Source organism: Populus trichocarpa, chromosome 4 (assembly GCF_000002775.5).
Source record: "Populus trichocarpa isolate Nisqually-1 chromosome 4, P.trichocarpa_v4.1, whole genome shotgun sequence".
Classification (NCBI taxonomy): Eukaryota; Viridiplantae; Streptophyta; class Magnoliopsida; order Malpighiales; family Salicaceae; genus Populus; species Populus trichocarpa.
Window position 1 is genome coordinate 246,519 of NC_037288.2, and position 22,134 is coordinate 268,652.

General features: G+C 36.8%; 4 protein-coding genes across 5 annotated transcripts; 3 read left to right on the forward strand and 1 right to left on the reverse strand.

Annotated features, from left to right (window-relative positions):
- Nucleotides 1–1,317: 1,317 nt before the first annotated feature.
- On the forward strand, nucleotides 1,318–2,608 carry LOC18097304 (uncharacterized). The gene has a single exon (XM_006383789.3). It carries the CDS (start codon nucleotides 1,476–1,478, stop codon nucleotides 2,550–2,552), a length of 1,077 nt encoding a protein of 358 aa, XP_006383851.1. The 5' UTR covers nucleotides 1,318–1,475; the 3' UTR covers nucleotides 2,553–2,608.
- A 1,795-nt stretch (nucleotides 2,609–4,403) lies between these two features.
- LOC18097305 (uncharacterized) lies at nucleotides 4,404–10,024 on the forward strand. Of its 2 annotated transcripts, none has more exons than XM_006383790.3 (14): nucleotides 4,404–4,588; nucleotides 4,665–4,822; nucleotides 4,932–5,096; nucleotides 5,285–5,415; nucleotides 5,575–5,719; nucleotides 5,824–6,086; nucleotides 6,755–6,879; nucleotides 7,704–7,747; nucleotides 8,046–8,177; nucleotides 8,308–8,385; nucleotides 8,903–8,985; nucleotides 9,068–9,190; nucleotides 9,472–9,532; nucleotides 9,618–10,024. In XM_006383790.3, the coding sequence occupies exons 1-14, from the start codon at nucleotides 4,459–4,461 to the stop codon at nucleotides 9,783–9,785; spliced, it is 1,806 nt and encodes a 601-aa protein (XP_006383852.2). In that variant the 5' UTR covers nucleotides 4,404–4,458; the 3' UTR covers nucleotides 9,786–10,024. The 2 variants fall into 2 exon arrangements, with proteins under 2 accessions (XP_006383852.2, XP_052308523.1); XM_052452563.1 differs by having other exon boundaries at nucleotides 4,414–4,555.
- LOC7479051 (uncharacterized protein At4g22160) lies at nucleotides 9,999–10,735 on the reverse strand. The gene is made up of 2 exons (XM_002304861.4): nucleotides 10,263–10,735; nucleotides 9,999–10,172 (listed from the first exon to the last, which is right to left on the reverse strand). Exons 1-2 carry the CDS (start codon nucleotides 10,679–10,681, stop codon nucleotides 10,124–10,126), a joined length of 468 nt encoding a protein of 155 aa, XP_002304897.2. The 5' UTR covers nucleotides 10,682–10,735; the 3' UTR covers nucleotides 9,999–10,123.
- A 1,075-nt stretch (nucleotides 10,736–11,810) lies between these two features.
- Nucleotides 11,811–16,452, forward strand: LOC18097306 (plant UBX domain-containing protein 4). The gene is made up of 4 exons (XM_006383791.3): nucleotides 11,811–12,051; nucleotides 13,216–13,501; nucleotides 15,542–15,637; nucleotides 15,850–16,452. Exons 1-4 carry the CDS (start codon nucleotides 11,900–11,902, stop codon nucleotides 16,231–16,233), a joined length of 918 nt encoding a protein of 305 aa, XP_006383853.1. The 5' UTR covers nucleotides 11,811–11,899; the 3' UTR covers nucleotides 16,234–16,452.
- Nucleotides 16,453–22,134: the final 5,682 nt, after the last annotated feature.

The following is a 22,134-nucleotide window of genomic DNA, read 5'->3' on the forward strand; positions in this document are numbered from 1 at the left end:
GAAGCGAACCTAGTAAAACATTCTGTGTGTGTGTACATAGAAGAGGAGATCGAAACCGCAGAACCCTCACTTTGTCTTAGATCTTTTTATTCACATCTAAAAAGGAAGAGGCGGCATGGATATGAATAATCTAACATGGGCCCCCTCATATGGATTATCCCCACTTAATTGCCACCCGATTTACCACGACTTGACATCACTCTTTCCATTACTATCTATGTAGGGCCCCCCCTTCCGTCTTGAGGTCAACCCCCACTCTTGTCATCAAATTACCCCCCCTCCCTTTCTCGTAGGGTATACATATTATTATCATAACCATCATCAAAAAGCTCCAAGATTCAAGCATCCCATGGCTCAGATTCCTCGATAGGCTGGTTTTTGTGTGTTTATTATTATGGTGTTATTTTTGAATTGAAATTCAGCTTAAATCGATCCTTGCATGTGCCCTTTCAAGTGAAAATGACAATACGAAAGCTAAAAAAACAATGGAATAACACCCTTTTTTAATTATTCCAAAATGAAAACCAATCAAAGATAATTATGGATATCTTCGATCGTTTGGAGTGGAAAAACTGAGTGTATACGATGATGATAATCATGACCTCTCATGAGATGATCCACAGTTGTTATGATCTTGACAGAAATTGTTAACCGACAGCATGTTTCACTAGCAAATAGCTAATTAAGCTACAGATATATATAATTAAAGCCTTGTTATTATCTTACAATCTTTCTTTCAATATGATCATGAAGAAGGTGCGTGTGTAGATTTGATGAAGCCATCATCTTCCCAATTCAAATCTAAGATCATTAAAATCAAGTTCAATGGAATAATTATTGTGAAAGAGAGATTTTCATGATATACATTACGTTTTTGAAAATCTTATCGTTGAAAAAGGGAATTGGTACTCTCTTTTCTACATATATATATATAGTAGTTAATTTATCGCAGTTTTAATCACAGTTTTTGATGAAATATTTTTTTAATTTTAATCACAGTTTTAAATACAATAGAGATCTTATTGACAAACAAAGACTTTAATATTGGTTTATACGTACAAGCACTGGTTAGAAAATAATTATATAATTAAAATTTAATTTAAACCTATGCTAAACGGTAAGGAATTAAATTCTCATTATATAATTCTCTATAAAAATAGTTTATCTCTAATATATAAATCGAAAAAAAAAACTTAATTATAATATGGAAAAGATCTCAAAATATATCTTCTTAAAAACAAAAAAACAAAACCAAAAATAATAATCTCTTAATTCTTTTTCTTGCATGGGTGCATATATAATGGACCGAAAACCTTTAACCTCCCTATCTCCTCATTTTTATTAGCTCATTCTCCTTTGTTTATTGCTCTTGTAGGGTCAAGTTGCACCGAACTCGGAACCCAGCTCAGCCCCAAGAACACTCCTCCCCTTTCCTCTCAAAAACAAACCCTCTCTCTCTCTCATTCTCCAACAACATGGACAGCCCACAAAGAATATCCATTAAAGAACCTCAAGTAATCCTCTCTCCATGCAGCAGTGCTAGAAGGAGGAGGAGAACAAGCACTTGTTCAAACTCACCCGAATTCGAGTTCTGGATGGTCAGAAACCCATCTTTCCCTCAACCAAATCTTGTTTCTGCTGATGAGCTCTTTGTTGATGGTGTCCTCCTCCCTCTCCACCTCCTCCACCAACCCAACAACAACACTAACAACAGCCACCCTGACCCTGACCCTGACTCACCCGAACCCGAACCACCCAACGCTCAACCTGACCCTGGACCAGAAATTTCACCAGCAAGCATAACCATAGAGCCAACCTCAAGCTCAAAGAGATGGAAAGATATGATATTCAAGAAAGGTGACAAGAAAACTTCAACAGCAGCCAAGAAACAAGAAGAAAAGGATAAGGACAGAGACAGAGACAAGAAGAGAGAGAAAAGGAGTCAGAGTGGAGCGAGTTCAGCTGAGTTGAATATCATCAACATATGGCCATTTTCACGCAGTAGATCCGCAGGGAACAGTGTGACCCGACCCAAGTTGTTTCCCGGGGCCCCTGGAACCCGGAAGGTTAGCAGTGCCCCTTGTTCAAGGAGTAATTCAGCAGGGGAATCCAAATCAAGAAAGTCTTGGCCAAGTAGTCCGAGTCGACCCGGTGTCCATGTGGGTCGGAGCAGCCCGGTTTGGCAGGCTCGACGTGGAGGTAGTTCCGGTATGAAGAGTAGTTTCCCCGAAGCCGTGGTTCGGAGTGGTGAAAAATTGAGCAGCAAAAAAGAAGTTACCGAGCCTGGCCGCGGTAAGAACATAGCAAGTGGCAATGGCAGCACTAGAGCAAAGGTTTTGAATATAAATGTTCCCGTGTGTATTGGTTATAGAAACCATTTGAGCTGTAGAAGTGATGAAAATAGTGCTATCGGTGCCCGCGGCAGCGGCGGTGGCAAAAATGTTGCTGGTGGTAGCACTGATGGTAGTAGTGCTACCAATAGCACCATAAATGTTGGAAATGGTGGCAATCTTTTCAATTTTCGCAGCCTCTTCTCAAAAAAGGTTTATTAAGAGTTTGTAATTAATTGACACTCTAATTATATATTTTTCTTTTAAGGTTTGATTTAGATGTATTTTTCTGTGTATCAAGTCTCTATATTCTTCCTTGTGTAAGTAAACAAAGAGTAAATTAATTAGTTTTCTCACCAACAATTCACGTATTGTACAATTACAAGAAAAGGTTACTAATTTTTCTTGTAGACATAGTATTTTTAATAATTTGTTCAAGACATTCTGTGTTGGCTTTAATACTTTATTATGTTTTTTTTTTTTTGGTATATGGTGTTTTGTAAAAATATTTTTAATTTGAAAATATATATGTTAAAATAATTTTTTAATATTTATTTTAATTTTTATATTAACCCATTAAAAGAAATAATATAAATTTGATGTTTTTTTTAAGATAAATATATATACTCTTACAAAAGTACTAATGGGTGGTTAAAAAAATATGATTTTTTTTCTTCTAAATTTAAATATTGAAATTAGTGTGTAGATTTTAAAACCCAATTAACGAAATAAAAATATTAAAAAATACTACTTAATTGGGAAGGATCAAAACCTTTGTTGTTTCATCGAAATTAAGGAAGCATGCATGGGTTAGCTTCATGCTAGGATGCATGCCATGGGGGCTCATCATTGTATTGTATGAGCTTGTGCTTTTCATCATCGCTATCTTCTGCTATTCTCTGTGCATTGGCTTCCACTGAGAGCAACGGTACACGCGTCAAGTCCAGATAGGAAGAAAGAATGAAAGAAGTCTTGTGATCTTGAGTGCTGTAACGGGGACTGACCTCGGGCAAATTGTCAACCCAGCTGGACAGAATTAATTTACATCAGAAGCAAACTAGAGATGAATGAACGATGGACCCATAATATAATATGAGCTTGGTTTTCTGCATTTGTTTTTCCCGATTCCCATTTGAATTGCAAGTAGTGGATGCCTCATCCCATGTGTCCCCCCCTTCTTTTGTTGCTGTCTAGTCAAACAAATTCACGTAGTGAAGAACACAAGGCGGGAGTCAGCTATGAAAGAAGCTAGGGGAGGGGACAAGTAAACATGGCAGTTCCAATTATATTCATTAAATTCTTCCTGGTCAATGTTTTTATTAGCATGGTGCTCATGCTTCTTTCTTGTCGTGGCAAGCCATGCTCAAACTAATCAGTGCGAATTGTGGCCGCCACCACCACCAGCTACGTACTAAACAGTAGTTGTTTTCTGTTTGTTCCGTGGACCTCCACTGATAAATGCAAGAAAAGAAAGATTGCAAGCAAAGCTCTCAAGTTTCTGTCACATGAGTTTGCCATTGCCCTTCAGCTACTTTCACCCTTTTAGCTAGCCACATGGCTACGAAGCCCCACTGGGATCCATAAGCAATTCCTGCCTTCCAATATTCATTCCATGGTGCGTGGTAGGCTCGACATGTGAATCCCATTCACTTGATTCTTCTGGCCATGTTTATGCAGTCCTTTTAGGGGCAGCGGCTCCTGAGCTTTCCCCCCCTTCCTTGTAGAGTCCTACTAGGCTTGAAATGGAGGCAGGACTCTCCTTTCCAAGACCCAATATCGGGCATGAGCCGAGTTCGATCTCCAATTGTTTTGCACATCAAAGTGACTTTGTTTAGACGAGCCCATGGGGATGCCATGCCTTCTTCACATGATTTCAATCGGTAAAGCAGCAAACAATAAACATGCACTAAATCAGTCAAGCCCATTTTGTATAAGTGGACTAGGCTTTCATAGAAACTCAAACACAAAGATGGGCTAGATTAAGGTCGTTGGGCTTCCATAAGTCTAGTCATCATCCACTTGTCATAATTGTCTGAAAATCAATTACTTTATAAGATACTTCAGAAAATCTAAGATCAATTTTTTGTATATATATAAAAAATACACACAGAGACTGAAGCAGGAAGCAATGGCGGTGTTCAGTCGATTTGCGAGAGCAACTAGGTCATGGCGAACAATCCCCTCCTCCTCTCTTAGAACCCTAAACCCTTCACGTGCCACCTCATGTGACCTTCCTCCTCCCACCCCCCTCTTTCTCCGTAAGTCCTTGATTATTGTGATTATAGCTATGATTAGGAAGTTTTTAATTTGGTGTTAATTCAATGATAAATGCAGGTTCTTTTAATCACCAAATTCATTCAAGTTCATCAGAAATTCTACGGCCCAGATGGGCTTCTAATGCTAATGAGCTGCCGAACTCTTTATTTCCAGCATTACTAGCTAGTTTCATTGGAGTTGGAATGTTACAAGTAGCCCATGCAGATTCTGATGAGGTTTTCTTTCATAATGTATTTATTTTTATTGCTAAATAATGACTTGTATGCTAAGAAGATGCAATCTTTGATTTGGGTTTTAATTTTTGGTCAATTTGGTTTCATGTAGAATGCTAGTAAACCTCCTTTGCCATCAGAATCTTCTCCTTCGAGTTACGGTGACTTGGAGGAGATTGCTAAGAAAGAACGGCAGCGAATTGAAGAGTTGCTTAAAAGCAAAGGAATCAAATATGGGTCTTTTCCTCGCTTCACTATTGCTGTGAAGGGCCAAAAGGTTATTGATTAGTATTTAGTGACGCTACAGCTATTGTGATCACACTTCAAATTGCATTTTTGACTAATTATTGTTTTCCTTTTAAGAGTGTCTGTCTTGTCGTAAAAAATTGAAGTCTTGGAATGTAATTCAATCTATGTATAATCAACATTATGGCGACAGTAATGGGATTAAATGTTGCATTGTAGGTTACAATCAAGTTCCAAATTCCACCTGCATGTGATACGCCACAGTTGATTGCAAACCTTGTTTCTAATCTTGGAGTGAAGGTCGATGAGCGTGGTGCTGGTTCAGATATGTCATTACGTGCTTGGGACAGGTGAGATGCAGTTTCAGTGTCTCTGTATTTTCCGTATGGAGTAATATCTAGTTTTGAATTAGATAGAGACTTGTTAATTCTATTGTTTTTTTCCCTTCCTGGTCATTCATTGCTTGAATTATGCTAAGTTTATCTGATTTTTTGTGTGTACAATTCCAGTGCAGTTGCCTGGCAATTAACACTTAATTATCCAGAGAAACAGAAGGAAATCAGTGGGGAAAGGGGGCATTCAGGAGATATGAAAGTGCCCGAGGGAGATCTATGCATCCTCTTATTTCGTTCACTCATAAGTTCAGATAAACCTGTGAGTTTATTTTTGTAAATTCATTGATTTACAATACTATGAAGATCTTCTTACACATCCGAAATAGTGCATTAGCTGATTATGAATATACACATCATTTGCAGGAAGTTGAGTTTATAAAGAGTGGGAGCTTGAGCACCACAGAGCTTGATGCTTTTGTGTCTGTTTTACAATTAGCTGGTAGTAAATTAAGGCCCCTGGACAGAAAACCGGCGGAAGGTTCTGCACGGGTGCCATCTGCGGACAAATCAGTTGCCAGTTTAGAGTCCATGGGAGTAAGAATATATGGACTTGATGAACCCCTTGTGAATTCTTCTAGCAATGATATATCATGGGAAAATATTGCTGGATATGATCAGCAAAAAAGGTATGCAGAGCATGAGCTTGCATAATGCATCTCTATTAATTCTTTCAAATTTGTATTTTAATTTTTTATTCTATTTTCTGGCATGAAATGCAATCTTGGGCTAAAAATCACAATGAAATAGCATATACTTAAAGACACAGAAACAATTATATAAAAAAAAAAACTTGCAAACACAGACTGTCATATTTCCCCCGTGAATTGTTCTTTCAATAACTGAAGCTTCATGTTGGGATCCATAGAGATGCCTAATTATTTTATTTGAGATGCAAAAGTTTTGAGATTTCATCCCTATGCATGCCCCGTGTTGGGGCTACCAATCAAGAATCGGTTTTTCTCTCGCCTTCCACTTAAAAGACTCTTGATTACTAGTCATGCAGTTATATGTTTGGCCCAAATTATAGGTCCCTGGTTTAGGCAACATAACCAGTGAAGGCTATGCAGTTCAGTTGCTATTGCATGTCTTGATAGAGCCACAAAGACTGGTCACTCTATTGTATGTTGAGTTTAGAGAACGTATGCCATTAGCATGATAGCATATTTATTTCTTCCATGTCTTATCTTTGTATTTGCATCATCCTTTTTCCCTTTAATATATGCATATGTTATGTGATGCATCCAATAACATGCATGGAAGTGCTCATGAATATTTATATTTAACTGGTTGTTAGAGAGATAGAAGACACAATCTTATTGGCTCTTCAAAGTCCTGAAGTATATGATGATATTGCTCGTGGGACTCGGCGCAAGTTTGAGTCAAATAGACCTCGAGCTGTGCTTTTTGAAGGTCCACCAGGTTTGTTATCATGTCCAGATCTCAGCAAAAGATATTGAGTGATTAATCTATATGAGCAATTTTCCTTGTTCCATCAGCGGTGTTTCTTATTTGCCATGCTTTAAGGGTAATTGCACATGTATAAGTATGCCACTTCAAATTCTCAACTCTAAATTAGGTCTGAATGTATTTGCTTTGTGGTCTTTGTGTACTTGTCAGACAATTTACCCAAAACCACCACTATTATTTCTTGCGGTCTTGGATAGAGTATGATGCAAGATAAAAGAAGATTTAAAGTCTAATAAGAAAGAAAAGAAAAGGCTAAGAAGAAGAAGCCAAAGAAAGAGAAGAAAATGCCAGAGAAGAGAAGAATAGGAGTTGGGAAAGTCTGCAACTTTGTAATTTTTATTCAATTCATCAAAACCCCCTAATATTTAGAAAAGTATGATATAAATACTAAAACCCTAATTAAAACAAGCAATTGGGCTTATAGCTCACTAAATAAAATAACCAACAATAATTAAACCAAGCCTAACAAATAAAGCTTAATCAATAAACATCAACTAAAAGTTCAAATAAATTAAACCAAAACATAAGTTAAAGCCCAATCTCTCAATGGTTTGGACTATCTTTCATCGTCTATGATCATATAATTGCGTAAACAATGTCTCAAGTCTGGTGTCTCCACAAGAACAGTTACATTGAATGAGGTGACCTTATAGTTATCTTGTCATTTGTCAGCATTCCTCTCTGCATGCTTACTTTGGCTTTAAGACCCTATATATTGAAAATTCTCATTAGCTGATGGAGTGGGCAGCTTACTTAAAAATTGTGATCAATTTCAGGTACAGGGAAGACATCTTGTGCACGTGTCATTGCTACTCAAGCGGTGAGCCATTAGCAGTTTATGGAAAATTTTAACAGTTCTCATCTTAGCCATCACTGTGCATTAATTGGAACATTAGTTTTACTCTTTGTAGAATTATGATTTACAGTTTAAATAAGTTTTTTAGCAGATTAATGTGCATTGAAAACCTTTTTATACACATGAATTACTTGCTTCAGGATGAGGAAGGTCGCATAGCACGTAGATTTGATAGATTCCCAATGGGGAAACAATATTACTCTGCACATTTTTCTGAATGAGTCAATACTGAAAGACATGCCTGTTGCATATGCCTTGGCAGGGTGTCCCATTGCTGTATTTACCACTGGAGGTTGTCATGTCAAAATACTATGGAGAAAGTGAACGCTTGCTGGGAAAAGTTTTCACACTTGCAAATGAGATCCCTAATGGTGCTATTATATTTCTAGACGAGGTAACATGTGCTAGTGATATGCACTTGATACTGTACACAGTATTATATTTTTTTTCATTATGCTCTATTTCTAGAAATAAATGCAAATCTTAACAATCTGGTTTCATGTTTCTTTTCAAAATTGTAACAGGTTGATTCATTTGCTGCTGCTCGAGACAGTGAAATGCATGAAGCCACTCGTAGAATCTTGTCAGTTCTGTTGCGACAGGTAAAAATGGGCTTGTGTTTTCTGTGGGACAAAAATCCGAGCCTTTATTATCTGCTAAGGACATAAGACTCTCTTCTCATTATTAACGGTCCTGGTCCTGCCCCGGCCTTTCCTTTCTTTCATTATTTTTTTTATTAATGTCATTACTATAGGTTATATTATCAATTTTCTAAACTCTCGGAGTAAGAATGCACTTGCTATACTAGTAAAAAAAAATGCTTAAAATTTTGACTCGTTTATATAGGGCATTTGGGAGTCTCTTATTAGAGGCCTTAATTGTAAGTAGCAAATTAATATTAGAATTTTTTCCCAAATCCAATCTCATGTTGAGCCCTAGATTTCATGCTCCTTTACGTTATAAATGCTTTTTTCCTACCTGTGTTTTATTTATATTGTGCAAGTAGCATTTATAGAATTGTTTGGATGCTTGTTTCATGAGCTAACTTGCATGAACTTCAATGGATGGTATCAGCCAAATTTGTGGTGTCCTTGATGAATAGACTTTCTGTGTTTTCAGATTGATGGATTTGAACAGGATAAGAAAGTGGTAGTAATTGCCGCGACAAATAGAAAACAAGACCTTGACCCTGCTTTAATCAGGTATATCAGTGAAAAGTTGATGTTGATCATCTCACCTGAGTCAATTGGAGAGTTTTCTAACAAGTTTTATGTGTGTTCTCAGTCGGTTTGATTCAATGATTACCTTTGGCCTACCTGATCGGCAGAATCGACAGGAAATAGCTGCCCAGTATGCGAAGCACCTAACAGAATCTGAGTTGGAGGAATTTGCTAGAGTAACAGAGGAGTAAGATTGACAGATCTCGTTCAAATCAAATTCTTCTGTCATTCTCTTAAATTGTTAATTAGTTAGGAGTTCAAATAGAAAATTCTTAAAAATATGGTTTTGAGGGATGGGTGCAATGGTTGTATCCTCATAGTGCCTCTTTAATTTGAAAAGATTTTGGTAATTTGAATACATGTTGGCCCATATGTGGAGATCATTTATTTAACATGCGAGTCTGTGGTCATCTTCTTGTTTCGTTTTCCATTTTCTTTAACACCTATGTTTGCTCTTGCTGTCTTCAGCATGTCTGGAAGAGACATTAGAGATGTGTGTCAACAGGCAGAACGGTCATGGGCATCGAAGGTAACCAACTAACCATCTAGCATCTACATTTTTCAACCTCACATTGGTATTGTTTACATGTCTTTGTAATTGTGGCGTCTGATAGATAATTCGAGGACAAGCGAGTAAAGATGGAGGACAAGGAAATCTTCCACCTCTGGCAGAATACACTGAGAGCGCCATGAATAGAAGGAAGGCTCTAGCTAGTATTGCAGAACAGAAAAGCCAAGGTTCTATCATGCGCCCACAGAAACCTCAATTGGATACATGTTAGAGAGGTGATTTCAGTGATAGAGACACAAACCATAGGTATATCTCTGCATATAAGGTGTATTCCAACAATCATATCTAGATATAGTTTCTTATGCGGAGCATGCAAACTAGTCCTTGTAAATAATTCAGCAGAAGACCAATTTCAAGTTTCGCTGTGCTTAGGATTAGGATGTCCCATGCTCATTACACAACACCATCAAACATAATGCAAAGATTGGATGCAAAATCTCTTTATTGCTCTGTCCATTCTTGATACAGAGAACATCAAGCAGGCATTTTTATTTGTTAAAAACAAAAGAAAAGGACAAGAAATCAGGGCCAGATTGCCATGGATAGACTTCAAAAGAAGTTGTTGCATTGTAGCAAATTTAGTAGCAAAGCTCCTTCCCTGCATTCACCAATCACAACTCAGTGAGTCAATCGATTAACAAACAGCTTAAGGTTCCAAACTTTTTCATTGAAAGAGCACGAACGTTACCTTGACGAGATGGGCATCTCCTCGTCTTCTTCACCAGCTCGTTTCCTCTTGCTTCCCATTCCTTTCCCTGCCACAATCGAAGCAATCCGCAACCGAGTCTGCAGCATCATTCGAGTCAACTCAGCCTCCAACTCCATCCTCCTCTTCTCTGCCTCCAACCTTGAAGCCTCTCTTGCCTTGATCATCTCCATCTCCGCAAGGTCCATCCTTGCCATTGTCTCAGAAAAGACTCGGAAGTTCGCTGCAAGATCAGCAAGTCTTGGTGGTGACACGGAGCTTACAGAGTCAGAACTCGGTGGATTATTAGAATCCTCACTGTCTGAAGGGATTTCACCAGACACCATTCCAGCGTCGCAAGCATGCTTTAAGCGGTTCTCCTCGGCCCTGTTCTGTCTGGTTCGATCGGCTGCGTCTGCCATCACAAAAGCTTTGCTCAATAACGCTCTTTCTCTCCATTATTACAGTCACACATTTGTAAAGATGCTGCCACGTCACCTAACTTCGTGGTTAATAGGACCCACTAACAAGACTGAACCTTTTGATATTTTTAATGATTGAAGCAGCCAGTGGCCCAAATAGCTAACTACACTTCGATTTTTTTTTCATCATTCCTAAGGAAATTTAATGAATTTCAGACTACCTAATAGGATGATTAGCTACGTTAAATCATAATTAAGGAAGTTGAAACCATTAGAATTCATACTTTTTACATTGAAAGAGAGCAATAAATTTGTGTACGGCAGTGTAGCTGAAAGTGTTTTTTTATCCGGAAAAAACTTCATGGTAATATCTTTTTTAATGTAAGAGGGTTAAAATTATGAGAAATTATAAAAAGAATTAAATTGATTTTTTTTCACTTTAAACATTTTTTGAGAAAACAATTTCATGTTTTTTTCACTATTAAATTTTAATTTACACATCATTCTTTATTGTCATTGCTAAAGAATATTCTTAAAATGCTTATCAAAATTACTATGTATTTAAAAAAATAATAGCCATTAATTTGAAATTTTTATGATTGAAAAAATACATCCACTCGTATTACAAAATAAATCTAGATTTTTTTTTTACAAAATTAGCATTATTTATTAGACTCAAATAATAAAATAAAATCATCCACATATTTTAAATATTAATTAAAACTTCAAATGAGTTTGTTAACTATACTATCATATAAAATTAAATTTCTAGGTAAATCAAGATTGTAAAATGTTTCATAAATACATTCATTTATATATGAATAATCAGCTTAAAATCTAATTAAAAATAATAATCTTAAAAATATTACAGCGATTGCTTTTTAAAATATTTTTTTTATTTGGAAATGTATTAAAAAAAATTTATTATTTTTTTAAATTTATTTTTAATATCAACACATCAAAATAATTAAAAAAATTAATTTAAATAAAAAAATTTAAATTTAATAAAAAAAAAACAAGTTAAAACTTAATTCCGAACAGCCTGGGTAAGCAAAGTGATTAGGAAACAATACAAAAAAAAAAACCAATCGCTGTACATAGATTAAAAAAATAAATATAATACACTGTACCGAAATTATTGATATCTGATGATTCTAAGCAGTCCTTTTCTTTTTCTATCTCATCGAGTCTCCGCAAATCAATCTAAAGTAAAAAGCAATGGCTTCAAGGAACAAGAAACCAGCAAAACCCTCAAGCAGTAGAGCAGGCGGTATCCGTACTCTCTCCGATCTGAACCGGCGGTCTGGACTTGACTCTGACAGCGATGATGAGGATGCTCCTCAAGAGTACTACACTGGTGGCGAGAAAAGGTAACAAACAACTACTCTCCCTTGAACCTAACTTTATATTCAAATTTATTTCTTCTGTCTTTTCAAAGTTTTGATTTTTAATATAAAGTTGTAGTCTTTTTTGGGTTAGCAAAAATGGGATTCTCTTATAATTTTATGAATTCTTTGATTTGTCTGTTAATTGATGGGTTAATAGTGGTAATTGGTTGAATTATGAAGTGTGTTTTTAGTGTTGAGGGTCGAGGATGAATTTTTCAAGAAGAAAAATGGATGGGGGGGGGGTGTTTTTAGTCATGGCAAGAGCGATACTTGAAAGTTTAAGCATTGAAAAGCATGGAGTAGAAAGTTGGGCATTTGAGAATTAGACCCTTGGGTGGAGGGATAGTGTGGAAACTGGTTCTGGGTTTTACAGCTTGGTGTGTCGCACGGTGTGATATTAGTAGTGCACTGTTAGTTTTGTTGGCCTGTGGAAACAGTTCCTTCTGTTGGATGGGTTTTAATTTTCATTTTGATTCTGTCTAGAAGTAAGCACTGAACTCGCTGTCTTGAAAATGCTTCTGGGAGGTTGCAAGAGGATCCGGATAACAGCATTAGTAGAGTGTGGATGATGATGGGATTTATCTATAGAGCATACTTTCTGTAGAGGTTCATTTCCCACTTGATTCTGGAGCTGGAGCTGTAGCATAGGTAGAGAAGAAACACCTTATTCAGAGTCTCAAGACTAGGCTTGTAGACTGGGTGCTTACCAAAGAAAGCTTTGTGGTCTTGGAATGTGTATAGATGATGGTTCTTTAGTGCATTTTTAGCATTATTTCAGCCTTGTATTTATCGGGTTGTGTCATCAGTAAATCCGTTTTATTTTGTATTCGAAGCATTTATAATTTTCAACCTTTCATAATTCTTTGAAGAACCAAATTTGATATTTGCTTATTTTCATATTCTCAACTATTTGGTAATTCAATTTTTTTTGTGATTTTGCTCTTTTCAATCCTATAACTGTGGCACCACTATTATCCAATTCTTTTGGTAAATTCCCATGATTGCACTTAAAGCTTTAGTTGCTATGCCTATGTCTATCATTACTTTTATCTGACTCGAATCCCTTGGTTATTCCTTCCTATGTATGAAATGTGTTTATATTTAAGTACTTCTTCATACTTCTAACACTAATTTTTATTGTTGCAGTGGTATGCTCGTCCAAGATCCTACAAAAGGTAATGATGTGGATGCGATTTTCAATCAAGCTAGACAACTTGGAGCCGTTGAAGGTCCTCTGGAGAATCTTAATCAATCTTCAAGCTCAAGAAGCTTTACTGGAACTGGTAGATTACTATCGGGGGAGACTGTACCATCTGCTCCTCAACAACCTGAGGCTGTCGTTCACAATATTGTTTTCTGGACCAATGGTTTCACTGTAGACGATGGCCCCTTGAGGAGGCTTGACGATCCCGAAAATGCATCTTTCTTAGAGGTAATAGCAATAAAAGTTTAAAATGAAATAAAAGAATTTTTTCAGAAATTAGACTATTGCTCTGGATTTCAACATCTCTGTTTCCACCACTCTACTGTGAGAAAAATTCAAAGCATGTGTTGAATGCAACATTCTCGATCATAATTTTTTCACCATTTTTCTTGAATCAACAATGACTCATATCGATCTAGCTACATAGGTAGTTCATCCTTGGGCTTCTTTTTCCACATCCTCTTGAACCTTCACTTATAGCAACATAAACTAGCGCAACTTTCATTATATTTTGTTGTGTTTTACTTTTACATATTGATGTGATCCAAATTAGTATCAAAGGAAAAGTTGGAATTAGAATGAAGGAATTGATAGGAATTGAGAACAAATACATAAACCTTAGAGAGAAGCTCTTTTCTAAAATTTATTTTATAAAATGACATTCAAAACTTCTTAGGAATACAATTTAAGGCCTAATTTATAAACTTCCTACATCTTGTAAACACCTAACAACAATAGTAAAAAATTACAGCCATGACTTGGACAAGAAGTCAAAAGTTATGGCTCAAAACCCAATTGTAAGTTCAACTGAAAGCAGCCCACAATCCTTGCTAGAAATCAGGAACTAAATCATCAATTTAGTCAACATTTCTAGCTGCATACCATTGAACTTGCTGAAAATCAGCAAGGTAGTCAACAATTCAGTATACTTTACAGCTGCACATCATTCTCTCCCTCTTAGGAAGACTTGTCCTCATGGGTGTTAGGATAATATGACTCAAAATGCTTAACATTGAAGGTATTTGAGATGTTAAAATGAGCTGGCGGCTGCACAATATAAACATTATCATTAATCTTAGCCAATATCTTGCATGGATTTAACCTTCGATCAACCAACTTTTCATAGGTCCATGAGGATGCATTTCTTTGGTCAATACCACCCAAAACCAAATTCCATTCTTCAAAAACAAGTCGTCTTCTGTGTTAGTTGATGCTTTATATTCAGCATTGGACTGCTCAATTTTCTCCTTAACTTGAGTGTGGACAGCTTGTATAAATTCTGTAAAATTTTCTTACCCTTGCATTTTCTTTCTTGAAAGTTGGTAGTGGAGTCAAATCAAGAACACTTAAGAGGTTTCTTTCCATAGACCACCTCAAAAGGAGAGTAATTGGTAGTTCTTTCAGCCAAAGGTAGGATGTTCTTCCAATTCCTAGGATTCTTACCAATTAAGCATCTTAACAAGTTGCCAAGACTCCGATTAAAAACTACCCCCACTTTAATAGAGTCATGCTTCCTTTGAGTTAACGAAAGTCCAAGAACAAAATCCATGCACCTTTTGAGATTCACATAGAACTTTTCTTGCCTCAAGATCCTCCAAACAATGTTTGAGGCTGTGCAAGCTTTATAGAGGGTTTGAGTGTAGTTAAAATGGAGAAATTGCTCACGCAACTTTTTCTTCATCTTCTCTCAATTATTAACGTTACCTTTATCACTTCTTTGGCGAGAGACTTGCAAATGTTCCCACCAAGTTGAAGCACTTCCCTTGAGGCAGATAACCACAAGCTTAACTTTCCTTTCATCTACGTCATGGTAGTCAAAAACTCTTTTCACCATGTTTAACCAATCTACAAAATCATCCAGGTTCAAACTTCCTTGGAATTCTGGAAGTTCAACCTTGATGTTTTGCTCAAGTCATGGCTCAAACTGAGAATGTGAATTCTCAAGTTCATGATCAACCACACTAGGAGGAACCATTTGTTGTCCAAGCCCTGTAAGGAGCTCAACTTGTCTTCGTAATTCAACAATCTCATCAATTCTATAATCATTATGCTGCTGTCCACTATTCCTCCACACGAGGGTTGGCTTCAACTCCTTCTCAACTCCTTTTTTTTTCCCCCAGCTAGTAACCATTTTAGAACTTGCTGAAAATTAGCAAGATTGTTAATTATACAGTCTACTTTCCAGCTACATATTACCCGTGCCCTTATTTCTTCAGTTGTATTGTTTGTGGTGATGTTATGATATTGTTCTATTATGTTTTATTGCAGAGCATCAGGAAGTCTGAGTGTCCGAAGGAGCTTGAACCCTCAGATAGAAGGTCCTCAGTTCATGTCAATTTGATTAGGAGGGACCAAAAGTGCCCGGTGAGTCTCTCTCTCTTCCCTTTGTTAGTATTTACTGAGACTAACAATTCTTTCTGGAACTTTATAAATTACCATCTTGTTTGTAATCTCCAATTCAGTGTTCTAGTCGATAGTTCTTGTCCAAAAAATGCACCCGCATGCTTTCGCATGTGAGCGTTTGAAAGACATGGGTGTTTGAGTTGTACCAACACTCTGCTATTGTTTTCCTGCAGGAACCAGAGAAGCAGCGCCATGCTGCATTCCAAGGTATAGGGAGGACTCTAGGAAGCAGCAGTGCTTCACCTGCATCTGAACCACCAGCTGATTCTGCTCCTCTGAGCTCTGCTCCAGCCCCTTTAATGGGCCTGGTTGTGGATGAAACGCTGCCATCGACTTCAATTCAGCTTAGGTTGGCTGATGGGACCCGCATGGTGGCCCACTTTAATAATAGCAACACAGTCAATGACATTCGATCCTTCATTGATGCATCCAGGCCTGGGGGTGCTCGGAATTATCAGCTGCAGTTGATGGGGTTCCCTCCGAAGCTTCTTACTGAGCCAACTCAGACAATAGAGCAGGCAGGCCTTTCCAATTCAGTTGTTATTCAGAAATTCTAGCAAAGCTGCATGCAGGTCGCATACTATCTCTAGTCGTTATTGTGCTGTCTCTTGTAGTAAGTAAACCAATTTTATGAACATCAAGACCTTGAATATCTGTTTCCTAATATACAAAAGGGAGGGTTTTGGTGGCTGGTTGCTTGGACGATGGAGTTGAGTTTTGTGATTCGAAAATATATTCTTCTGCAGTCTTGTAAATTGTATGCTCTTGTTTTGCTAGCTTGACATGTTCTCATTTCTCACTTTTTTCATGCTGCTGGTATCATTTCCCCCGTACAATTGTACAAACCACAATATATTTTACTCTCTCTCTCTCTCTCTCTCTCCTCTCTGCTCTCCGCTCCTTCAAGCATGGCTCAACTTGGTGAAGAGGATTGAAGTATATGACTGGCTATTACAATTACAACAAAAACTAAAGCTTGTGCCTGTTTTTTCGGTTGCGTTTATGAATGCCCACGCGATTTAGGTAGTTTTAGTTAGTGTTTTAGGTAGTTTAGTTAGTGTTTGACATTATAGTAATAGTTATTTTTGTAAGTAATTTTTAAAAAATATATTAAAATAATTATTTTATTTTTTAAAATTTTGTTTTTAATGTATATTAGTATACCAAAATAATTTAAACACATTAAAAAATTATTTTAAATTTAAAGTAAAACAAAAATAATTTTTTTAAAAAAAATATGGTGTGATAGCTATAATAAATATGCTCTCAACATGGATGTGTTGGAAACATGTGGTTATTTTGAAAAAAAAAAACAAAAAGTTCATTTTAGTCCATGTACTTTTGAAGATATAGCTCTTACGTCCCTTTGGTTTAGGAAAATTCAACTTTGGTCTTCATTTATCAATCATAAAACAAAGTTTAAATTTCAAATTCATATATAAAACTATAAGAATATTTTATAAATTAGAAATTCAAACATTACATTAAAACAAAGGGATTACAACTCTAAAACAAAGATTGATCCAACGGAATCGAAGAACACCCTACAGTACTCCACTAATCGTAATTCGATTCCCATTCCTACTTTGGGATGACTAGGAATTTCAACTGTGGTTTTTGGTGACTGATAAATCTGGATGTACGTAGCTGTGGGTGTTGATGGAAAAGGTGTTTGAGAATGAATACTGTGTCAAAATGTTTTTATGCTGAACAAAACGTAAAAACAGTGAAAGATTTATTTTATAGCTAATTCTGCCTTTTAGTTTTAAAAATATTGGCTTTCAAAGTATTTCATTAATTTGGGATTTTACGTACCAAATAGATGTTCTTTTAGAGCCAAAGGTCCTAAAAGCTCTTAAAAATCTATAATATTTGTGTAATTACTAAGACAACAGGACGTCCAACGAATAATATTGAGAGCCTATTTGGCAATTTATGGATTTTTATTTATTTTTTAGGGGCCTTTTTCTCCCAAAAAAAAAAGTGTTTGTAAAGTTTTTAAAATTATTTTGAAAGCCCTTTAAAAAATAAAAATCAAAAATTATTAAACGAGTTTTTTAGCCCTCAGTTATATAAATCTCGTTATGAAAATTAATCTAGAGTTATTAAAAAAATTCAAAACAATGGGTTATAGAGTCAAATTCTTACAATGCTATTACCTGGATTAGAAGGAAAAATGTTTGGCATTGGCACTTCCAAATTGAATTCAATTATATTTTCAATGCATGCAATAGGCTTTCTTTTATGTGTTTTAAACATGTTTTTAGAGAGATATTGCAGATCATTTGACCAAGCAAGAAGTTCTTAGAGAATATAAGGTAGTTGTCTTGTTATAACTTCTTTTATTCAGGGTTTATTATGCTTTATTATATTTGTGGGTTTGGTTTTTTTTTTTTTTAATAATTGGGGAATTTTATTAAATAAAGTTCTAGTGCCATGAAAGTATAATGACAAACCAGCACGGGAGATACATGCAAGACTATTTACAAACTACTATATAAAATAAGAACAAAACCAAGTTGGGATCGAGGAAGTTCATCCAGTCGACTTACTCCTCCATACCTTAACCAGCTACCATTCAACACAGTTACAATTAACAACCAAACTCATGAGTATAACGGAAAAGGGTGACCAATTGTGGGAAATAATCATGCAGTTCTTCTTTAAAGGAAAGTCTGCCTTGGCGATCAAATGATGCTGACTGAAAGTGCCCTTACTTCATGTCAAGTAACTTATTAAGTCATATGAATTATTGACGCAGCAAGAAAATTAACAGAGGGATCCTCACGTTCACCCTCAAAAGTTTATCTGGAATCCACCAGAAAATGAGAGAAAGTCTCAAAACTGTATTGAATATTTGGAATACAAAAGTGAGAGTAAGGCAACGCTTACGTTGTGTATTTATTCTACTTGAAACATGCATGATTAATTATACCTATTGAATGCCATTTAAATCTCAGCGTACAATACTCATGACCTTTTCGTCTTCACTGTGCACCTATCAATTTATGTTTTAAATTCCCCTGCCAAGCGTTCTGCATCAGCAGACTCCTCCACTTTGAAAGAACTCGCCTCTGAGTTATCTTCAGAATAAAGAGCTTCATCTTCATGATACTCATACAAATCTGTAACATTAAACGTGCTTGAAATTCCCATAGATGCAGGCAGGTCAATAACATAGGCATTATCATTGATCTTCCTTAAAATCTTATAAGGTCCATACTTGCGTGGCTTCAGCTTGTTGTAGGTTCCAACAGGGAATCGCTCCTTTCTGAGAAAAACCATCACATAATTTCCTTCATTGAAAACTTTAGCACGCCTATGCTTGTCTGCAGCAACTTTGTACCTAGCATTGATTTTTTCCAGCTTATCTCGCACTTCTTCTTTAACCTCAATAACGTCTTTAGCCATATGCTGAGCGCCTATGCTAACTCCATGAGCTTTGGGAAGTTTTACCAAGTCAACGGCATGGTTAGGAACTGAAGTATATACCAAAGAGAAAGGAGACTTTCCTGTGGCACTATGAACTGCGTTATTGTAAGCAAACTCTACTTGCGGTAAGGCATTGTCCCACTTCTTTGATTTATCAATACATACACTTCGAATCATGTTGCCACGCGTTCTATTAGTCACCTCTGTTTGGCCATCTGTTTGTGGATGTGTTGTACTGCTACGCTTCAAGGTAGTACCGAAAAGCTTCCATAGAGTAATCCAGAAATGACTCGGAAATTTGGTGTCACGATCAGATGTAATAGTTTTGAGTACACCATGCAAACGCACCACCTCCCTGAAAAATAGTTTAGCTATATGAGTAGCGTCAGAAGTCTTTCTACAAGCTATAAAATGTGCCATCTTAGAGAACCTGTCAACCACAACAAACACAGAATCAACCCCACTTTGGGTTCGAGGAAGCCCCAATACAAAATCCATGGACAAGTCTTGCCAAATATCGCTAGGAACCGGTAAAGGCATATAAAATCCAGTATTTTGAGTTTGTCCCTTTGAAACCTGACAAACATAGCAGTTTCTCATAATTTTGCCAACGTCCTTCTTCAACTGAGGCCAAAAATAACGTTCCTCAACTCCTGCAATGGTTTTGTCTCTTCCTAGGTGCCCGCTCAAACCGCCTCCATGAATATCTCGAATAAGCTTCTCTCGTAAGGATGAGCTGGGAATACATAACCTGTTGCCTTTAAACAAATACCCTTCTCTCATGTGGTAGTCTGAAACCGGTTGACTCTGAGCACACTTCACCCAAACTTCTTTGAAATCAAGATCAGCTTCATATAACTCCTTTAGAAATTCAAATCCCACAATCTCTTGTGCTAAAGTAATCAACAAGTCTGCTCTCCGACTTAAAGCATCAGCAACACGATTGAGAGAACCAGATTTATGCTTAATCACAAAAGGGAACTTCTGAAGGAAAGTGGCCCATCTGACATGCATTTTACTCACACTTTTCTCGCTGTTGATAAACTTCAAGGCTTCATGATCAGTGTAAAGAACAAATTCTCGTTGCACTAGATAATGCTCCCATTGTTTCAAAGCACGCACAACTGCATAAAATTCTTGATCATAAGTACTCCACTTTTGACGGGCCTCACTTAATTTTTCACTGAAGAATGTCATTGGTCTTTTTTCTTGAGACAACACAGCTCCCACCCCCAATCCACTTGCATCACATTCGACTTCGAATATCTTTTCGAAGTTGGGAAGGGCCAAAACTGGTGCAGTGCTAAGCTTTTCTTTAATCAACACAAAACTTTTATCTTGTGCTTCACCCCAATGAAACTTCCTTTGCTTGAGACATTCAGTAATAGGGGCTGCAAGAGTACTAAAGTTTCGTACAAAACGCCTGAAAAAAGTAGCAAGGCCATGGAAACTACGTAACTCACTTACAGGTTTTGGAGTTGGCCATTCTCTGATTGCACGTACTTTGTCCTGATCCACATGAATTCCATCTTCGCTCACAATATACCCCAAAAATAGCAGTTTATTTGTAAAGAATGTGCACTTCTTCAAATTAATATAAAGCTTATTCTCTTTCAAAACATCCAGAACCTGTCTTAATTGCACCAAATGTTCTTCTTTGTTTTTACTGTAAATTAGAATATCATCAAAATACACAACTACAAATGACCCAGTAAAAGGACGCAAAACCTGGTTCATGAGTCACATGAAAGTACTTGGTGCATTTGATAATTCGAATGGCATCACCAGCCATTCATACAGACCCTCCTTGCTCTTAAATGCTGTCTTCCATTCGTCCCCTGGTTTAATTCGAATCTGGTGATAGCCACTGTGCAAATCAATTTTTGAAAACACCTTGGAGCCCTCAAGGACATCCAACATATCCTCCAACCGCAGAATTGGAAATCTATATTTAATGGTGATTTTATTAATGGCTCTGCTGTCAACACACATACGCCAGGTGTTATCCTTTTTTGGCACTAGCAAGACAGGAACTGCACAAGGACTCATGCTCTCACGAATAAATCCTTTTTCCAGCAGCTCTTCGATCTTCTCCTTCAAGATCACATTCTCCTTCGGGCTCATTCGATAATGGGGAAGATTAGGTAGGCTTGCTCCAGGGACTAAATCAATCTGATGTTGAATATCTCGCATAGGAGGAAGTTGTGCTGGTAAATCCTCAGAAATCAAATCTTCATACTCACTCAAAATTTCCTGCACTTCTTTTGGAACGTGACTTGAAACATCATTTGTCACCATAAGCCCCTTAAGAACAATTGGATACATGCATCCAACTTCTTTAATAATGTCTTCAAACTCGTGGCTATTCCTGGAGATAGCTAGAAAATTTGAACTCCCAGCTTGTGGTTTTTCTAATTTTCCAGATTGATCAACAGGAGCAAGTGCAATTTTATGAGAACCCCACTCAAAGATAAACACATTATCACACCCTTTGTGGGTAGCATCAACATCAAACTGCCAAGGCCTTCATAGTAATACATGGCTGGCATCCATATCAATTACATCGCACCAAATCTCATGTTTGTAATGCTTACCAATAGAAATAGGAACCCTGCATGCTTCTGTCACTTTTACTGATGGCCCTCTCTTCACCCACCCTAACATATAAGGATTCTTATGCTTCTCTATTGAAAGTTTTAAATAATCAACCAGCTTTTGTGACACAAAATTTTCACAGCCGCCTCCATCTACAATCAATGTGCACACCTTGTTGTCAACAGAACATAAGGAACGAAATATGTGATTCCTCTGTCCTTCTTGTTTAGGTGAAAGAAGAGCTCGTTGTAGCACCATGCTGAGCACTTCGTCTTCTTCAATAGCAGTACGATTCATCATCAAATTAACAACCTCATTATTATCTTCATGTACAAACTCAGCAACATCATAATCATCATCATAATTTCCACTATGATCATCAGCTTCTTCGGTTCCTTCTACAAGGTTCGCTTGCTTCCGCTTTGGACAGT